This window comes from Haliaeetus albicilla, chromosome 5 (assembly GCF_947461875.1).
Source record: "Haliaeetus albicilla chromosome 5, bHalAlb1.1, whole genome shotgun sequence".
In the NCBI taxonomy this organism is placed as follows: domain Eukaryota; kingdom Metazoa; phylum Chordata; class Aves; order Accipitriformes; family Accipitridae; genus Haliaeetus; species Haliaeetus albicilla.
The window spans coordinates 3,597,346-3,613,142 of NC_091487.1; the positions used below are offsets into that span (position 1 = coordinate 3,597,346).

The 15,797-nt window shown below is 53.1% G+C and overlaps 1 protein-coding gene across 14 annotated transcripts in view; it reads right to left on the reverse strand.

Annotated features, from left to right (window-relative positions):
* Positions 1–15,797, reverse strand: part of TRIM9 (tripartite motif containing 9) — a 70,790-nt gene that overhangs the window by 4,024 nt on the left and 50,969 nt on the right. For 2 of the 14 annotated variants that reach the window (XM_069783057.1, XM_069783054.1), the window contains exons 6-12: positions 14,522–14,667; positions 11,123–11,261; positions 5,520–5,708; positions 3,113–3,154; positions 2,398–2,421; positions 1,043–1,346; positions 109–271 (exon numbers count right to left, since the gene is read on the reverse strand). In XM_069783057.1, coding sequence (XP_069639158.1) covers positions 109–271; positions 1,043–1,346; positions 2,398–2,421; positions 3,113–3,154; positions 5,520–5,708; positions 11,123–11,261; positions 14,522–14,667 — 1,007 coding nt within the window. The other 12 variants (XM_069783055.1, XM_069783053.1, XM_069783061.1 and 9 more) reach the window with 8 other exon arrangements.

Sequence of the window (15,797 nt, forward strand, 5' to 3'; positions counted from 1 at the left end):
GCATCGACACACACTGCAGTGACAGCGGCATTAGAGGGAGCCTGCCAGCAAGCTCAGCTGCAGGGTATGCCGCTGCGGTGCTCCAGAGAGCACGGTCAAAGCATGTACCTGCACGTTCCTGTTGAGGCTGACGGCGGGGAAGAAGAGGCCCTCCAGGTTCTCGAAGGCGACAGGCCCTTGCTGGTCCTCGTTGATGGAGAATGTCAAGGTCCTCCTGGTCAAATCCAGCAGCACTCCCACCGTGGCGCCTTTCGTTATCCCACCCTCGGTTCTGCGGGGGCAAGAAGAAGATCAGAGCATCTCTGTGGCTTAATGTCCCTTGTGCTCCCGGCTCAGGGTTCAGGGCATGGACCTCAAGGGCTGACGATGCCGAACTTCGCAGCTCACCCAGGAGCCAGGCCATGACCTGCACCCATCCCAGCCACGCTCACAAGCCCCTGGGCACCTTCTTCTCAAGCCTCCCACAGAGGTGCCCTCCGCTTGCCGTGACGTCCCCGAGGCCAAAACTCCCTACATGAGCAGCCGCAGCAACACAGCCACGGGGGAAAGCAAGTGGACCTGGGGAGCAAAGCTGCAGACCCATCAGGGAACCTGCTGACCCATCAGGGCACGGTCTTTGAGGCTGCAGGAAGGTGACACCAGGCTCTCCCCCTGCAAGCTTCGAAGCCCCCAGCCCCACTGTCCCATGGGGAAAGCGAGCAATAGCCGTGGCACGGGGATAAAGGCAAACACCGTTTTCTTGTTGCACGAGTTGCAAAGCTTTGGGTGTTAACGGGAAGGGAGCGGTGCCGCGTGTGCTCGGGGGAAGAGTCGGCACGGAAAGAGTCGCAGTAGGCAGGGGAGGAATATCGGAGCAGTATTGGAACCAGGGAGGCAGGTCCTTCACTTGGGATGAGGGCACATCCTCTAATAGAGGCGATTAGGAGCGACATCACCCTTCCCGTGGGCGCCTGTGGGTGCCGCTGGAAAAGCCACGGGCTCTTACTTGGACTGTGACCGGGCTGTGGTCTCTGGGAGGAAGACCCTGTTCCAGACCACATACCTGTTGGTGTGCGAATTGTTGTGCATGAACCAGCTCCGGTTATTGTCCACGTACATGGCCCAGGCCTTGTCGTCCTTGCCCAGCATGGCATCCTTCAGGACATCAATGCGTGCCACACCAAAGGCCGGGTCGGGGTGGTTATCGTAACGATCGATTGACAGCTCCCAGTAATGGAGCCCTTTGGAAAAGCCCGTTTTCCCCAGCACAACCCTGTCATCATAGCTGTTGCAGGTGACAGTCAGGTTGTCATTAGAAAAGATGATGTCAGCATGGGCAGAGGCAGGATCGAAAGAAAACCAAGCAACTGGAACACACAAACAACATCAGGTTAGTCCGGCGGGAGCGCAGCCGTCGGGCGACCGAGCCACGTGGAGCGGGCGCGAAAACAGCGCATGCTGCATGCAGGGCCGACACGTCGCACGAAGGCGCGGCGGGGGCTCGGGCTGCTGCCCACCGAGGCGGCGGCAAGAAGCGGGCAGGCAGCGGCACAGCGGTGGGGGGGGGTCTGCTGGCTCACGGAGGGCACCTTCCCTCGCGGAGGGATGCTTTGAGCTCGTGCGGCTGCAGCCTGCCGGCGTGGCTGAGGTTTTTATGGCCGGGATTCGGATGAGTTTTGCTCTCGCTGCTCCCCGGTGTCTGTCTTTCTCCGTTCCCCTCCCACCGTCTGTCTGTCTCAGCTCACGAGCCCGCAGGATCCTCGCGATCTCCTAAAGTTTGGCCCTAGCAGAAGGAGATGTGCGATCCCGGCCAGGTCTCCAGGCTCTGGCTAACGTAACTGACTCTTACGACGAAGGGTTATTCATGCAAGCAACAGTTTGCAGGGTCTGGCCCAGCGTGGGAAGGGGACTGAGGGTGAGCGGATAAACCGTGTGTGTATTTGAGGGCTGGCAGTCCTGGGAACCAAAAGCACATACAAAGGTCTACACTGACAGAGATGCTACGTCACACTGAGAAACCTCCCTGCGGAGCAACCGGCCACACGTAAGACAAAAGCTAGCTCATGGGAAGGCTGGAAAATGCCCCAAAACCTCCACGACTTGGTACGGCAGCTGGTTTAAATGCACGGGACTTGGTTACTGCAAATCTGACAGATACAGTGTCACGTCCTCAACAAGACAGAGGCACGGGGTTTCACAAGCCACCAGCCCGGTTCCCCAGGTGGTTTTCTCCAGCGGTCACTGAAACATTGAACTGATACATCCACAAAACACTCTCACGCCTGCAGGAGTAAATACGGCTTGAAAAATAAAACACTCTGGTGAGATTTATTCATCGATTTATTGGATCGTTTCACAAGACAGCTCACATGCACGCGGGTGCCCCACTTTTGCAACTTGACGGAGGCAATTCCGTACCTGCCACCATTTTTTTAATGTCAACTGTGGTCATTCCCAAGGAAAGGCATGCAGGAGAGAAAACAGCACGTAAAGTTGGGTAAAGAAAGGAACGAGAAACAATCCCTGCTTGCCTGCTTCTCCAGCGAGCGCACGGACATTTCAGCGTTTTGCGTAAAGGTGGGGAGAGACGGAGCAAGGATGGGCGCAGGCCGGCCGGCACGGTGTGCGAGCTCCCCGAGGAGGGAATCCCGCAGGGCTGGGCACGGGGCTCCTTCTCCCGGGGGAATGAACGGGCCCGACCTTGCAGGCAGGCTGAAGGGGACAGGCAAGCAGCTACCACCAGCACTCGCTCCAATTAGCTGCAGAGGGGCTAATCACCTCCTCGGCATTTGGCCCTCGTTCGAGTGCCCTTAATGAGCTGGAATATGTATTGCCTTTGAGCAGGAGGATCAGTTCTTAATTACAGGGCCGCTTTCAGAGCACTGACTTCAGGCTTCTCTTTAAAATCATATGGAGGAAAAACTTAAAATGCTTTTATATCATATGGCAATCACTGTTCCTCCTCCAAATTTGCCTACTGCCATGATGTCCGACAGTGCCGTGCAAGCAGGGTATGTACAAGAAATGCTGCTTGGTCGCCAAAGAGAAGTTAAAGATTAAAAAAAAAAAAAAAAAAGAAAAAAGGATTAGCAACATGGAGTAGGTGCCAGTTAATTGTAATAAATATACTTGCCTAATTGAGAGTAAGGCGTTCCTTGTGTTTCAAAATTGCATCCTATAAAGAGATACTACATTTCACACATCACAGCTAAGAAACAACAACCGCCTGAAAAACACTCATGAGCATTTAACCATTAACTAAGCATCCAGCCAGCCACGGGAGGCCTGATTCATTAAAAGCCAGAGAGCATGGAGAGGGGTCGCCAATACGATCCGTGAGTTTGAGTGTGGACCGTTGGCCGTTTTGAGGAGTCTCACCTCTGGGAAGTGTGGAGTATCTGCTCTTTCACTGCCAGATCCCATCCCAGCCTTCGAGAGCATCAAGTCTGATTGCTAACTGCTCGGGATGCCAAATCATTGGACTTCCCTCCAGAAAAGAGGCAGGAAATTTTAGCCTTGGCGGAATATCTTGGCCCCTTGGTAAGTATTCTCTAGATTGACTCTCAGTTGAGTCACTTAAAAAACCCCACTCCTTAGAGGACAGGGACTGGCAAAAGAGCAGCCACTGGTGTGTCCAGTGAATAGGGACTACCGAGCCCTCCCCGGCCGTGTGTGCGATCTGGGCAGGAGTGGAGCAGGAGGGGGGGTCCCTGGGGGAAGATGCCTGGTCTCAGACCCCCGCTAGCACCCAAAGGGCACCGGGCTGTAGCTTTGACCGCAGCTGCCCGGGCAGGATGCTTCGGGGTGCCCTTCATCCTTCTGTGACCGGGCTGTGCCTGACCGCTGGCTGCAAACATCTCCCGGGAGCCGGGGACTGATCCAGGAGCTTGTCCTCGCCAGGAGGAGAGGGCAACATGAAGCCCCGTGTTGGCACCGCATGGGAAGGCATTCATGAAGGGTGCTGCATTTTAAGGAAACCCCTGTCTAGCTCTGTGACTGGTTTTCACCTCTGCTTTGGCAAGGAAGCAGGCTTTTCACCTTGCTGACGTGCGTGTTGGTGGGAAAGCATCTGGCTGCAGTTGCGCTCCGTGCCATGCTGCTGGTGAGTGCCAAGCAGCACCTCCCGAGGCTGTTTTAATGAATCGCGCCCCGTGCCCCTACTCAAAAAGTGGCTTTCAAGGTCTCTGCGCATCGCTGCGATACAAGTTCACCTGCGTGTGAAACAGCACGGACACACGGGCATGTTCAGGACCCCGTTTTGCCTCACCCCACCACCCCAGACCCTGGCTGCAGAGTTCCGTACTGCGCACACAAGTATTGCTCATGGCCATCGCGGTGGATCTAGGTACACTGGACACAAAGTAAGAAACGTCCGTAACAAAACAGAGTTCAAGCCATTAGCGCACAGCAGTACGATGAGAAAAAAAACATAAAAAGCACAAAGAAAAGAAAGTTGCAGGGCCCCCGGTTATTCTGGCAAGGGTCATGCTGCAGCATTCCTCATTCCGGGTTATGGGATGGAAATCAAACAATCGGGGGCCCCCATTCTTCCTGGGCTTACACCAGAGGAAGCTGTGAATTACTCCATTGGAGCCCATGGAGTGGTGTAAATCCAGAGTGGCGGAAGAATCAGGGCCCAGGATCTTTAGCAACGGAAGATGTGCAAAGACTGGTTAGAAAACAGCTCTGGGAGATGCACTGCGCCTGCGGCTCCTTTGCTGGCTGCCCGATACCGTCACTCATTCTGCCTGTACTGCCTATGTCCCAGCGTAGCCCGCGAGGACCGGGTGCAAGGAGGCAAGCAAAGCGCTTGTGAGTGCTGCCAGACGAGCAAGGTATCACGGGAGTGGTTTCCTCTGCTCTGCAGAAAACAAGACTTTGATACGATCACATCTGGTTTTGCAAAAGCCGAGCCCGTTGCTCAAAGCTGAGCGGACGAGAGCCCACATCTTCAGGGTCTTAAGAAGCCAGACTGCAAGGGGTCTGTGAGCTGGCCTTAGCTAGACCTTGCTTGCATCTAGACTTGCATTTTTCTTAAGAGGGTTCTATATTTAATTCAGTGAACTGATTTCACAGAACAAATCTCACAGCAGAGGCTGCATTTTCTGGTTGTATAGGGAAAGGAAACCATCGAGATGTCCCCACGGGTTTCTCCCAGGGAGGGTCTGTTCTTCTGACTGTCCCTAGACACAAGATCAATGCAAACTAGAGATGAGGGATCTGCTCTGCCGGCTGGCTGTGCGAAATGGTTCAGCCACGCCGGACCTGCCAAGAACAGCACCCACGTAAGGAGTTACTGTGCTGCTTCGTCACCCCACGCCTGAAACTGCCCATGCTGGTACGTACAGATGAAAACACCACGAGAACTATGCCACTGAAACTCCCTCCGCGGCAGGAGCAGGCCACTGACAAACAGAAGGAGTTCCCCCTGCCATCTGCATGTCATGGGAAAAACAAACACAACGGAACAAAACAAACAAATACTTTGGAGATGCCCAGAAGCACAGACCAAGAGGAAATGCCAGAGGCAGTCAGCTCACCGGCTGAATTCAGGGACTGTAAAGAAGAATGCAAGCTCAGCTGGTGGGCCGAAGATCTTAGCTCAAAGTAGGATCTCCCCGGGAAGCTGGGTTGTAGATTAAGGGTGGAGGAGAAAGGACTCATTCTACGAAGCTGCGATCTTTCCAAAGGCACTGGAAAAGGGAGGGTCTGTTCTTCTGACTGCGTGTCTAAACGTAAGATCAATGCAAACTAGAGATCAGAAATCGGGTCTGCTGGACGGTGTCACTCCATCGCCCGAGACCAGACCTCGGACCAGAGCACAGATGCTTCGGCACGCATGGACCCTGCTTTGCTGCAGCGAGTGTGCGTACAGTGCGTGGAGCAGAGATGTCTGGTGCTGTGCCACCCAGCGAGACCCTTCAGGAAAGCCTTGCCTCTGACAGCATCGGCAATAAACATATTTTCATCTTCCAGAATGTTCCCATGTCATCATGACAAATTCAATACGCTTTTCTTTAAAGTGAGTCCTGCACCTCTTCACAGTAATGCACCTAAAAAAATTCACAAGTTACCATGCACACTTCCCATTGTTCTTTAATAAATCTCATACCTTTTTGCGCACAATAATTAGTGGCGTAATAACTAGTTGGTTGGTAACACTGAAAGGCATTTTGCAGGGCTGTACTAAGCTATATTACCCTAAGTACCACCAAGCACCCACCTTACTCAAAGGTTGTTCGGGATGTTGTGTTCTTGGTATCCCTTTGTACCTGTCAAAACACATCTGAGCCTTACAGTAAGAATTTAACTCATGTGATTCACAGCAAAATGTCAGAGTAGAGGGAACCTCTCAGGTCATTGGTTTCCGTTCCCCGCTACCACAAATGGTCATCTTCTGCAATTTCTTCCCTAGCCTTGTCAAGGGATATGTTAACATGAAAATGTAGGATCCACCATCCTCCACACATTCAAATCAGATAAACTCCTGGACACTGTATCCCCAGCCTTCCTGTCTCAGCTGTAAATATGGATTGAGCTGGAAATCACATTAAAACAGATAAAAGGAAGCATTTCTTTGCACAGTGGATTGTAACTTCTGCAACTTGCTGCTGCGCGAGGCTGTGGAAGCAAAGAGTGTCAGTGGGTTCAGGCACGGGTTAGATAAATTATTGCACAACAGGTCAATAAATGGAGCTCAAGGTTAGGGAGGGACGTGCCCTCTAACATCTACCAAGAGTGAGAGGAACTACTACCCGGGCTGATGGCTCTCCCTAACTAGCATCTTATGTTCCTATAGCTCCTTGCAGCGTATCTCCCCTTGTGTTGTTCACCCCTTTCCAAAAGCTGCCGGTTAAAAAGCCCTGGTTGTTGCTGCAGGTCACTCCACGGCTGGTAAGGAACTTAAAGCTGGGGCCCAGATGAGGAACTGGGCTTGAAAGAAGATAAAAGCTTCTGGTGCTTGACTAGGCTGGGGAAGGGCTCTCAGGCTGTGGTGCCCAAGCCCCTTTGCCACATCCCCAGGGTGGCAGAGGCGGCCGGGAGCGGCTGCTGGTGGTGCTGGCAGAGTCGGCCAAGTTTGGGAACCCGTGGGAGGGGATGGCAGGACACAGAGTGTGAGAAGCCAGGTGTTCCTCCCTGATCCTCTGCTCCTAGGCTCGTGTCTCACCAAAGATACAAGAAGCCAAAAGCAGGCTTGCCTTGAAAGTCCGCAGCCATGCCTAACACTGGAGACTCAGAGCAGCTGAGAGAAGGGGGAGCGGAGACACGGCTCTTCCCCCATGCTGGCTCTCAGTGCATGGCTGCAGGCAGCACATGCCCAGGAGAGCGTGGCTGAAGGCATGAACCAGCCCAATGGAAGTGCCAAGGTGTGGGCAAAGAGACCTGGGGAAGGGTGAGAACGGAGCAGCAGGTTTTGGCAGGAGGGAGGTCGAACCTCTGCACCAGCCAGGAGCGCAGATCTGGGCCTGGGGAGCAGGCAGGGACAGTCCCCTCCAGCACTGCCGAGCATCTCTTCTCCATCTCCACCTGGGGCCAGTTGGTCCTTCATCCCACCATCCAGCTTGCTGGACAGCCCACGGAAAGAAACAACACTGGAGGGACTCAGAAGCCATTTCAGAAATCCTTGTAGAGAAAAGCAGCCCACCTGCAGACTCTAATCCCACTGCAACGAGGAGGTCTCCTCCTCTGTTCCTTGCCACCAAGCATTAGGTGCCTGTTCCTGGTAGCAGCCATTTGCATCCCACCATGACCAGTAGACCAGAGCCAGGGGCTTCTGCAAAGCCTCTCAGAAGCTGCTCTTGCCACAGCCATGAATGCACCAAGGAACCACCCACCCTGGGTAGGGTGAAAATGGGAATGTGCCCGGAGGAAAACAGACTGGGTCCCAAAGAAGTCAGCAGGAGACTGGCCAGAGGCTGGAAAATCTGCTGGATGAGGAAAGACCGAGAGAACTGGGGCTGCCCAGCCCAGGGGGGAGGAGACCGGGGGGAGACCCGAGGTCTGCCAGGGGTGAGGACAGCCGAGCAGTCCTGCCACCGGCCCAGCTTTTTAAGCTGCCTGTGCCTTGGGACAGGGTCACCTTGCAAACTTTCTTCCAGACTGATTTCCAAGCCTACAGCTGAACTTCATTCAGGTGCTGAAGAAACAGAGAGGTTAAGGCAGGCTCCACATCGCAGTGCCCTGGAGCCTGCAGTGACGGTCCTGGGAGGCACTGGCTAAGACATGACAGGGCAAGAGGCTGTGAAACAGCCTGACATCAGCCAGGGAGAGGACACAGTTCAAGGTAAGGACCAAGGCAGCCCTTGCTGCCATTTGGCTGTCCTGGTGATGAGGATCTTCATCTCTGGGAAGCCCCAGAGGGCCCAGCATGTGGAAAGGGCTTCAGACCTTCTCCCAGCCCGGAGCCACCTTGCCCTGCTAGTGGCACCAAGCACCAGCTTTGAAAGGTGAACTGCAATCTCCTCAGCTGGAAAACGTAGTTTCCTTTGGGATGAGCAGGAGAAGACGTGCCACACCATAAGCTGGGAAGGTGCTTTGCAGCTTGCTGTGGGCTCGCACGTGTGCTGACTTCTCATGGGTGCTGGCTGTCATTCCTGTCGGTGCTGGCTGGCTCACCTTGGCTGTTCGGCTGGGCAGGACCACAGAGGCATGCCTGCAGAGGCCCAGACACAATTTTACCCTCTTCTCATCCTTGTTCTCTTCAGATGCTGAGACCCTGCAAGACATTTCACTCCCCACTAGCCCACAGAAGGCAGAAGAAAGACTCCAGTTAACTTCCACAGGCTGTGGATAAGGATCTTGTGTGCCAGGACTACCAGCCTCTAAGCAGAACTTCTCATAACCACTTACAGCAGGACAGCCTTGTTCAGAGAGATGTTCTTTTCATATCAAGCCCATCTCTTCTTTTGTCCCTTCTTCCCGCATGAACACTTTGGAGCAAGCTGCAGAGGATGGCTGAAAGGAAAAGCTAAGCCTACTTCAGACCAAATAGTACTTGCAAGGCCTGTAAAAGCCAGAAATAAAAGCCTAACTGGAGAGCCGTGATGTGCAAGGCTGCTCTATTCAACATATCACTCGGATATCTGAAAGCTGCAGAGAGATGTAATTTATTTCACTTTGAGTCCAAAAAGCTCAGACAGCCTCTAAGAGCAGAAAATGCTCCAGGCCCATTTGACTTTTTCTCCTTCTTTCTTTCGTGCTGGAATAACAAATGCAAAAGCCCATTCAGTGAAAAGGCTGAATGCAGCAAACTTTCAGCCGATGCTCAGAAGACTGAAATGTCTGTTTGCTGGCGCAGACCAAGGCACCAGCCCTAAGCACAGCCTGGCCTGCTGGGACCATGAGCAGCTATTTTCTCCCAGGCTCCTTCATATTTTGGAGCTGCACAATAGGTGAGCTTGGATCAACAGTGAAAACACCTGTGAGAAGAAAGCAGAGCTGGAAAGATCATAGGGACCCCCCTGCAAACTCCTGGCTTGGACAACTTAAAGCCCAGCTGGTTTTGGTTAGGAAACTGGCTCAAATGGGTCTTACAAGACACAAATGTGATGAGAAGCCAAAGCTCTGCTGTCTCCTGCAAAGGCTGGTGAAGCCAGATAGTGAAGTGGGTGAGAACTGTTGACCTTCAGGCTTTGGGAATGGTCCTGGCCACCCCTCTGTGGGGCTGGATCTGGGTTGTCCCATCCCTGGATCTCCAGAGGAACGCTGCAGCTTCCTTGATGATGGTGTCCAGCTTCGCAAACAAGCACGTAGCTCTCAGACAGATGTGCCAAGGCCTTTGTGGCCTGTGATTTGAATTTTTTGCCTCTTGTATGAGAAAGCTTTATCACAGGTTTGCTCCCCACTCCACCTGTCACACGTGAGTCCTATTCCTTGCCAGCCTGTCCTGCCCACACATTCAAACCTGGCACGTGTCCTTTCCGAACTGGAACAGTTATCTCCTGCAGATGAGTGCAGGCAAGCAAGTGAAAAAGCTCTGCATAACCTTGCTCTGCTTCTATCTGTAAATCAGTTTTCAGCAGAAAACCCTTTTTCCTCCTTGCTCAAAGCCACCACAGATGCTCTGTGGCAAGAAGGCTCCCACCTTCCTTCTGCCCCACCAGCAGCCCCACGAGCTGCTTTTGCTCCCTCCTGACCCCAGACTGTGTCTGACGCAGCAGGATAATGGGAACCCGTGCAGGAACACACTGCTGCTCTTAAGCCAGCTGCCAGCCAGGTCTGGTGATGCTGCCGCAAACTAAAATCTTCCCGTGGCTTGGGAAAGAGAGATTTTAGTCTGGGATTAAGGAAAAGGGATTCCACTGAGCGTGGAAAACTCCCAAGGAGGGGTTTCTCGCCTGGCAGCAAGGCTACAGGGCGGCAGACGTGCTGGTGGGGGCTGATTCCTTCCTTCACGGCTCCATTGCCTGCTGCTTCTGACTCCCACCTTGTTTCTTGGAGCTAGCCTTACGACTCTCCACCTGCGTGTCAGAAGCGAACCAATTTTCCATGACGGATTAAGTGCCTGGTGTGATAAATGTACTTAAAGTTGGGCGGGGAGACTCTTCTGCAACCTGCAAGGGAGTATTTAATAGTCTAACTGAGCGCCTGCCAGTGTGGGAGTGATGCAGATGATGCTGGTGTGGTTGGCTGTACACCCCGTGGGTCTGTAAGGACACTCGTGCAGCTCCACGGTCCCTCTGCTCTCTGTCATAGACTGCCAGGGGCTGAAGGAGACGTCGTGTGGTCATGGCATTGTGCAGCGATGCACAGCCCTTAGTGTCTCAGGAGCAATGTTGACAGTGTTGTTTTGTTTTAAATGGAATTAATGAAAACATCTGAGCTTCCCTTTGTGCAATACAAACCCTGCTGCAACCAAATTTTAAATACCTTTCTGCAGGATGCCTCTCACTGTACCTCCCCAAAGAACATCTTCTGCAAAGGAAAGGGGTGAGAGGGAAATTCTGGCACTGTTCAAAGCTCCTGACATAACCTTTCCCCTCCCGTCAGCACTGGCTTTCCTGCAGTGATTGCTGAGGTACTGGAGGACCAGCAGAGCGGTTCCCTGTATTGCAATGCTAAGCTTGGGTGTGCTGGACGGGCCCCACGCGTGCGTGTGAGCAGTGTCTGAGCGTGTTGGGCTGGAGCTGTTGCAACGCCTTACCCTCAGATGTCTGGAGGACCAAGGTCTTGCTGTAGGGGCTGACTCCTGTTTTGTTGAAGGCTTTGACACGTGCGCTGTACGTGCTGTTGAAGTGAAGCCCGTCCACCGTGCACATGGTCTCCTTGCCCACGTACACCTCCTGCAAAGCAAGCACAATTAGTGCCCAGACCACCGAGTCCCAGGGGTGGGAGAACAGCTCCCTGGGGTTGTGATGCACAGGGTTCAGCCCTGCTCTGCTACCTGGCGCAGACTTAGGAGCACTGGATATGGCTAAAGCAGGAAAAAAAAAGTCTATGATTTGTTCCTTGACAATACTTTGGGCTGCATAAAAACAAGCGTGACCAGCAGGTCGAGGGAGGGGATTCTGCCCCTCTACTCTGCTCTGGTGTGACCCCCCCTGCAGTACTGCATCCAGACTCTGGAGTCCTCAGCACAGGAAAGACATGGACCTGTTGGAGCAGGTCCAGAGGAGGGCCACGAAAATGATCAGAGAGATGGAACACCTCTGCTATGAGGACAGGCTGAGTTGGGGTTGTTCAGCCTGGAGAAGAGAAGGCTCTGGGAAGATCTTACAGCAGCCTTCCAGTACCTAAAGGGGTTTATAAGAAAGATGGGGACAAACTTTTTAGCAGGGCCTGTTGTGATAGGACAAGGGGTAACGTTTTTAAACTGAAAGAGGGTAGATTTAGACTCAATAAAAGGAAGAAATTTGTTAGGCTGAGGGTGGAGAAACCCTGACACAGGTTGCCCAGAGAGGTGGTTGATGCCCCATCCCTGGAAACATTCAGGGTCAGGTTGGACGGGGCTCTGAGCAACCTGGTCTAGTTGAAGATGTCCCTGCTCGTTGCAGGGGGGTTGGGCGAGATGACTGTCCTGGTTTCAGCTGGGACAGAGTTAATTGTCTTCCTAGTGGCTGGTACAGTGCTGTTTTTGAGTTTGGTATGAGAAGAATGTTGATAACACACTGATGTTTTCAGTTGTTGCTAAGTAATGTTTAGTCTAAAGTCAAGAATTTTTCAGCTTCTCATGCCCAGCCAGCGAGAAGGCTGGAGGGGCACAAGAAGTTGGGAGGGGACACAGCCAGGGCAGCTGACCCAAACTGGCCAAAGGGGTATTGCATACCATGTGATGTCATGTCCAGTATGTAAACTGGGCAGAGTGGGGGTGGGGGGATCGCTGCTTGGGGACTAACTGGGCATCGATCAGTAGGTGGTGAGCAATTGCACTGTGCATCACTTGCATATTCCAATCCTTTTATTATTACTATTGTCATTTTATTAGTGTTACCATTATCACTATTAGTTTCTTATTTTCTGTTCTATTAAATTGTTCTTATCTCAACCCAAGAGTTTTACTTTTTTTTTCCAATTCCCTCCCCATCCCACTGGGTGGGGGGGAGTGAGTGAGCGGCTGCATGGTGCTTAGTTGCTGGCTGGGGTTAAACCACGACAATGACCTTTAAAGGTCCCTTCCCACCCAAATCATTGTATGATTCTATGAATACAGCGCCATAAAACCAGTTTCTGTAGGGGAAGGGGATGCTATTTGTATTGGACCAAGTCACAAGGCATCAATCCCAGCCAAACTCCCACTCAATCCCAGAAGAGCTCTGCCAGAGAATGTATACAGGCTGAGCCCAGGACACAGAAACATCCTTGCAGAAAACAATTTTGCATGCTCTTGGGTGGCAGGATCAAAGCATTCCTTGGAAGAAAACAAGGTGATCACACCAAATGGGTGCTGACTCACTGGTGTGCCACGCTTCTGCTGCTGTAGCTCCATTCAGAGGAATGGAGCTGTGCAAGCACAGACAGCGGTGAACAGGCCTATGGGCTACCAAAACACACGGCTCATAAAACCCTGTGTTGACTTGTAATTAGCAGATCCCGTGACAAAGCCCCGTTTGCTGCCCTTTGCGGTGCAGATGGAGGCTCTGCGCAGGCAGTTTGCCGGCGTGGGAAAGCTTCGCTGCCCGAGCTGCTGAGGCCACGGGGTGCTGCTGCTTCCAGAGCCAATGCTTGAATCTGGCCTCTTTCCTTGCAGGTGGGTGCATGTCCCCAGAGCTTATAGGGGTGCCTGCACACTCCCCTGCACTGCAGAGCAGAGATGATGGCTTCCACCCCTCCGGACACCCTGAGCAGGGCTGGGAGCAGCGCAAGCCACAGCAGACGTGGGAACAGCGATAAGTCAGTGCTCGGTGTCAAGGAGCACAATGTTGGTGTCCTAACAAACTGGGTGAGATTCATGATGGGATGCTAAGGTGGCCCTGATCTACCTGGGCTCCAGCACCCGTAAAGCTCTCCTGCAGCCAGCACCCCATGAGAGAGAGCACAGCTCCCACTTCACCGCCCCAGGCTCACTGCAAGGAGCCCCTTTTTGGCTTGATGCCCAAAGGCAGAGTCCTCTTGCCTCAGGACACTGTCCCAGTCTCTCCTGCCTGTTTGTGTGGAAGGTAGCTAACAGGCTGGGCTACACACTGAGCTGCTCTTGGCAGAGACTGTCACCTGTATGACAGTCTGCACTCCCAGCTTGCTGGGCAAATCGCTGCCTGACATGGTCAACTCACTGTTTTCGGGCAGGAGAATGGCTCAATGACTTGAGAAGCCAGAGATGTTCCCCTTCGTGGCACCAGCCATGTCCCATCAGCTGGAGCAGCCCCCTCTAACCCCAGTGGCAGGAATACCATGCACATCCAAGCCCCTTCCCACTGCTGGCGGGACAAGAGAAGACTGGTGCACTGGGGAATTGCCCTCACCTTGCCAGTGTGGCTGTGGTGAGCCTCAGTCTCCCCAAACCCAGCCGCCTGCTCCCTTCTCTCTCCAGATCCCACCCATATCACCTATCTTCTGCCTCGACTCTGCTCTGGTTCCTGCCTGCCTGAGTTTCTTGTGGATGAATTCAGAAAACGCAATGGGCTGGTCCCTGAGCCTGCTCTCAGTGGATGTGAACACACCAGGATAATTATCTGCATGTTGGATCAGAGAAAAATCTATTTTAATTGTGTAAGTACAGCAATTTAAAAGCCCTTAGGCCTTAAACACCTCTGCTTGCTACCAGCTGGCAAACCATGAGTCTTTCATGGCAATTAGCATACCTTGCATGAAATATTTAGCAACCTAAGAATACGGAGCTTCAAATGTGTTCTTTGCATTTGCAAGTCATATGGGTCACTGGAAATGTATTTCCATCCCCTCAAATAACCTTGCCTCCCAAAAGAGCCCAGAGCTTGCCTGCACTGTTGGCTTCCCTGGGCACCCCAGCAGCGAGCCTCATGTTTCCAGGGAAGGAGGGGACTTGCAAAAAGTCTGGGGAACTCTTTGGTCACTTCATGGCAGGGCAATACTGGAGCCAGCAGCAACACCGTGCTGCTGGGACCGGCTTCGTGCTCCAAGCACCTACCCTGAACTGGCCACCGTTGCCGTCATCGAGCTCCAAGATGTAGCCTTCCACCTGTACCGTCGACAAGGGCGGCTGCTTCCAGGACAAGGTAGCACTGTTGTTGTGGGTGCAACACTCCTCTAGCTGCAGGATCGGGGGGGCCGGCACTGGGGAGGAAACTAAACACAAATTAGTGTAACCCTGGCTGCTAGCACCGCAGAAGAGGAGCAGGGGGATAGCCGTGGCACGCACATTTCAGCTGGAGCATGAAGGATGCCTTTATTGCCTTGGAAGCCAGCACGGCACAAGGGATGTAACTGTGATCTCGTGGGTGTGGGATGGGGAGGAAGCAGAAAGGACTCTTCTCCAAACAAGCTCCACCAAATTCCTCCACCCTGCAGCCTGGTGAAGCTGAGATTTCCCCAAAGCTCTTCTGCTTTCTTCCTGTTTTCTAATGAATTTTGGTGAAATAAGGCAGTGCAACAATATACCTGGTATAGAACTGCCTGGACTCTTCACGGCAGCCGGTCCCAAACCTGGGACACTCTCCCACATGCTCTGCAGAGCTGGCTGCAGCTGCGGGCCTGGCCTTATCTATGACCCAGCAGCAAGCACTGCTCTGCTTTTCCATCAAACAAATTCACTGCAACAAAATAAGCAATGCCATAGCAGCAGAGACGAGCCTCGGGACTTGCAAGAACAGGGAGTACCTGATCTTTTTGCCATGGTGAAGTCTGTCCGAAAAGAGGAGGCAACTGCACAAACCGCGAGACTTGGTGAAGAGATGAGTTTGTCTCTCAGCTATGCTGTTTTAGTGCCAGGGAATGCTAGCCATCGACCTGCCAAAAAAGGCTCAGGGTCCTTCCACGCTGTCCCAAGCAGAGCACCCACTCCGGGGGTTCCTGTGGGGCTCCCAGGGCTGCCCCCTCTGCCAGCTCAGCCAGAAAACAGCCCTTGCTGCTGAATACCTCCAAGCATCACAAGCACATTTCAGAGAGGTCTCCAAACAGGCACCAGACAGTCCCTGTCCTCAGCCTCCGCACACCTCTGGAACTGAAGCTGGAAGGCTGTGGACCCTATAGCCTCCCATCAGCTACACAGGGGACATAAAGGACTGTCAGGGCTTTTCCTGCTCACACTGCTGTATTTGGGCATCCGCACATGTGTAAGGCAGCCTGCTCCTGCTCTGAAAAGCATGGAGGGGTGACAGCACGACAGGGAAAGGGGATGTCCACTGATACATCCCATCCCCTGGCGAGGGACAGCCCTCCCAAACCTCTTCTCAACAGAGCTGCTC